This window comes from Arabidopsis lyrata, assembly GCF_000004255.2.
Source record: "Arabidopsis lyrata subsp. lyrata unplaced genomic scaffold ARALYscaffold_6, whole genome shotgun sequence".
Taxonomy (NCBI): Eukaryota; Viridiplantae; Streptophyta; class Magnoliopsida; order Brassicales; family Brassicaceae; genus Arabidopsis; species Arabidopsis lyrata.
The window spans coordinates 22,129,745-22,131,991 of NW_003302550.1; the positions used below are offsets into that span (position 1 = coordinate 22,129,745).

General features: G+C 33.4%; 1 protein-coding gene across 1 annotated transcript; it reads right to left on the reverse strand.

Moving 5' to 3' along the window:
* Positions 1 to 780: 780 nt before the first annotated feature.
* On the reverse strand, positions 781 to 1,990 carry LOC9308729 (pEARLI1-like lipid transfer protein 3). The gene has a single exon (XM_002874731.2). It carries the CDS (start codon positions 1,480 to 1,482, stop codon positions 1,030 to 1,032), a length of 453 nt encoding a protein of 150 aa, XP_002874777.1. The 5' UTR covers positions 1,483 to 1,990; the 3' UTR covers positions 781 to 1,029.
* Positions 1,991 to 2,247: the final 257 nt, after the last annotated feature.

Genomic DNA, 2,247 nt, shown 5'->3' on the forward strand with positions numbered 1-2,247 from the left:
TGTAATGTTTTCGATTTGTAAGCTCCGCTTATGGTCGGTTTACTATTAACAGTGGTCTCAAAAACTTGTTTCTGATCTTATAAATCATTACGTGATTTTTTTCTTTGTTAAGTCTCCACTCATATGATATCAAAAATTATTTTCTGGTAGGTTATTTATTCTAAAATCGCTTCATCTCAACTATTTAAAATTTTTTTAGGATGATTGACCGAAAATATAAATGTATTTTGATGGTTAGATAGCCAATCAAATTCTTTTAGATAATAATTTTCATGTACCATCATATTTTCTGAAATCGAAGTGTTACAAATAAAACTTTAAATTTAAATTATTAGGTTATATATTGTAACAATAATCTTTTTTTTTGGTAGGGGGTACAATTTATTAGGTTATATATTGTAACAATAATCTCATAACATTTCCAAATACTATTCAATATTTCATTTACAAGGACTTTTAATATGTATACACGGCAATATCATAAAATTATGGTATTCGATTTTCATATTCAGTTATCCAAAATCTTAGATTTATTTCTTCTACTCATTCTTTCTGACTATATTTGTTCATAGATATATCTTTGCAAGGGTGATCCAAATTCCCCAGTGGATCACCACATACGTAAATTTAATTCTGTATCATAGAGCTTAATGTAACTAACATTTACACATTGTCACGAGTCATGCACAATCCGAACATAACCCACCATTCGTATCATCGTATGCATGGTAAAATAGAAAAAAAAAATCCATATGCAAGAATCTGAAAATAAGACGTTGGTTACAAAACTTATTTCATTAAAGAGGTTGAAAATAGCGAAATAGATTGCTACAAAAGTATACAAATGGGGAAGACGGGAAATGTTTAAAAAAAAAAAAACTATAAACTCTCACATGTTTATTATATCACTTAAACAAATTCAGATTTAAACATGAAAATCTAGTTTACATGCATTTATTCAAACGGTAATGATTTTAAAGAGAACACTGTGCGCATGAGTAGTAAGGATAACTGCTGATATCGTATCGTTCAAGCACATTGGAAGCCAGACGGAAGCCTTCTGTTACAAACGTTGAGAAGAACGCTAAGAGATATAGGAACGTTAAGGTTGATACCGAGAACGTTAGCCCTAAGAGCAGTGCAGAGGCAAATCGCAGCATCGAGGTCAACCAAACCTTGGATGAGCGAGCAGCATGGCTGAGCTGATGGCTGTCCCAACTGCACGTTAAGTAGACCGCTTAGGACATTCGCACATACACCGAGTCTGAGAGCATCGATAGGACAGTTTCTAGATGAGCCTGGGGTGCTCGGAGTTGGGACCGAAGGAGTTGGTACGGAAGGAATTGGGACCCTAGGAGTTGGGACCCTAGGACTGTGCTTAGGACTTGGGTTGCATTTACAATCAGTAGCAACGGTTAAGGTGAAAAAAAGGATGTTGAGGGCAAAGAAAAGAGCAAGAGAGGCTGAGTTCTTTGAAGCCATTGTTATTTTTCTTCAGTGTTTTAAGGATTATTGATTGTGTTTGAGAGAGAAAGATGAAGAGAAATGAAGAGAAGTTGTGGTTATTTATAGGGTTTTTGAAGGACGTGAAGAGGATCCAACTTGTTTGACTATGATCAATTATTTGTATTTAATTATAATTCTACAAAATATCTGATATTTCATTTGCGCTTATCTACATAATTCAAAATCTGACTTTGTTTCTGTAAATTAAGAAAACATTGGATCTGTCAATTTGTCAATGCTGTTACTATCACCGCCATCATCAGTTCATGACCTCATTGCACATTTTATTCAGATTCTCTTTGGCTGATCGTAGCCAATTTACTTCAGAGCTTCTACCTTTAGAATCTCACCAATAGAAAATTGTGTAATAATTCGCCTTTATGGATAGGTTATGCGTAATCTAGGAGGAAATTATAGTCCTAGAAAATTATATATCGAATTATATTTGAATGTCCATCGGACCAACCTAACGTAGCCTCTTATGGTCCAAACAAATTTCTATGTATTACGATTTGATCCGATTTTTTCTTGCCTTGCGGAGTCGTCTAAAACTATTCAGCGCTAGCTGGTAAAACGTACTTGAAATTAAAATAATGAAAAACAGTAATTCTAAATAAATAATACAAACTAGATGATTTACCCGCACTATGTGCGGGAAGAAATAGTTATATGAAATATATAAACAATTTTTTGGAAACCGATTATATATTATCACTTGATATACAAGTGTGAATATTTGAA

Coding starts and splice junctions, on each gene's coding strand:
- LOC9308729 (XM_002874731.2), bottom strand. CDS start 1,482: ATGGCTTCAAAGAACTCAGCCTCTCTTGCTCTTTTCTTTGCCCTCAAC.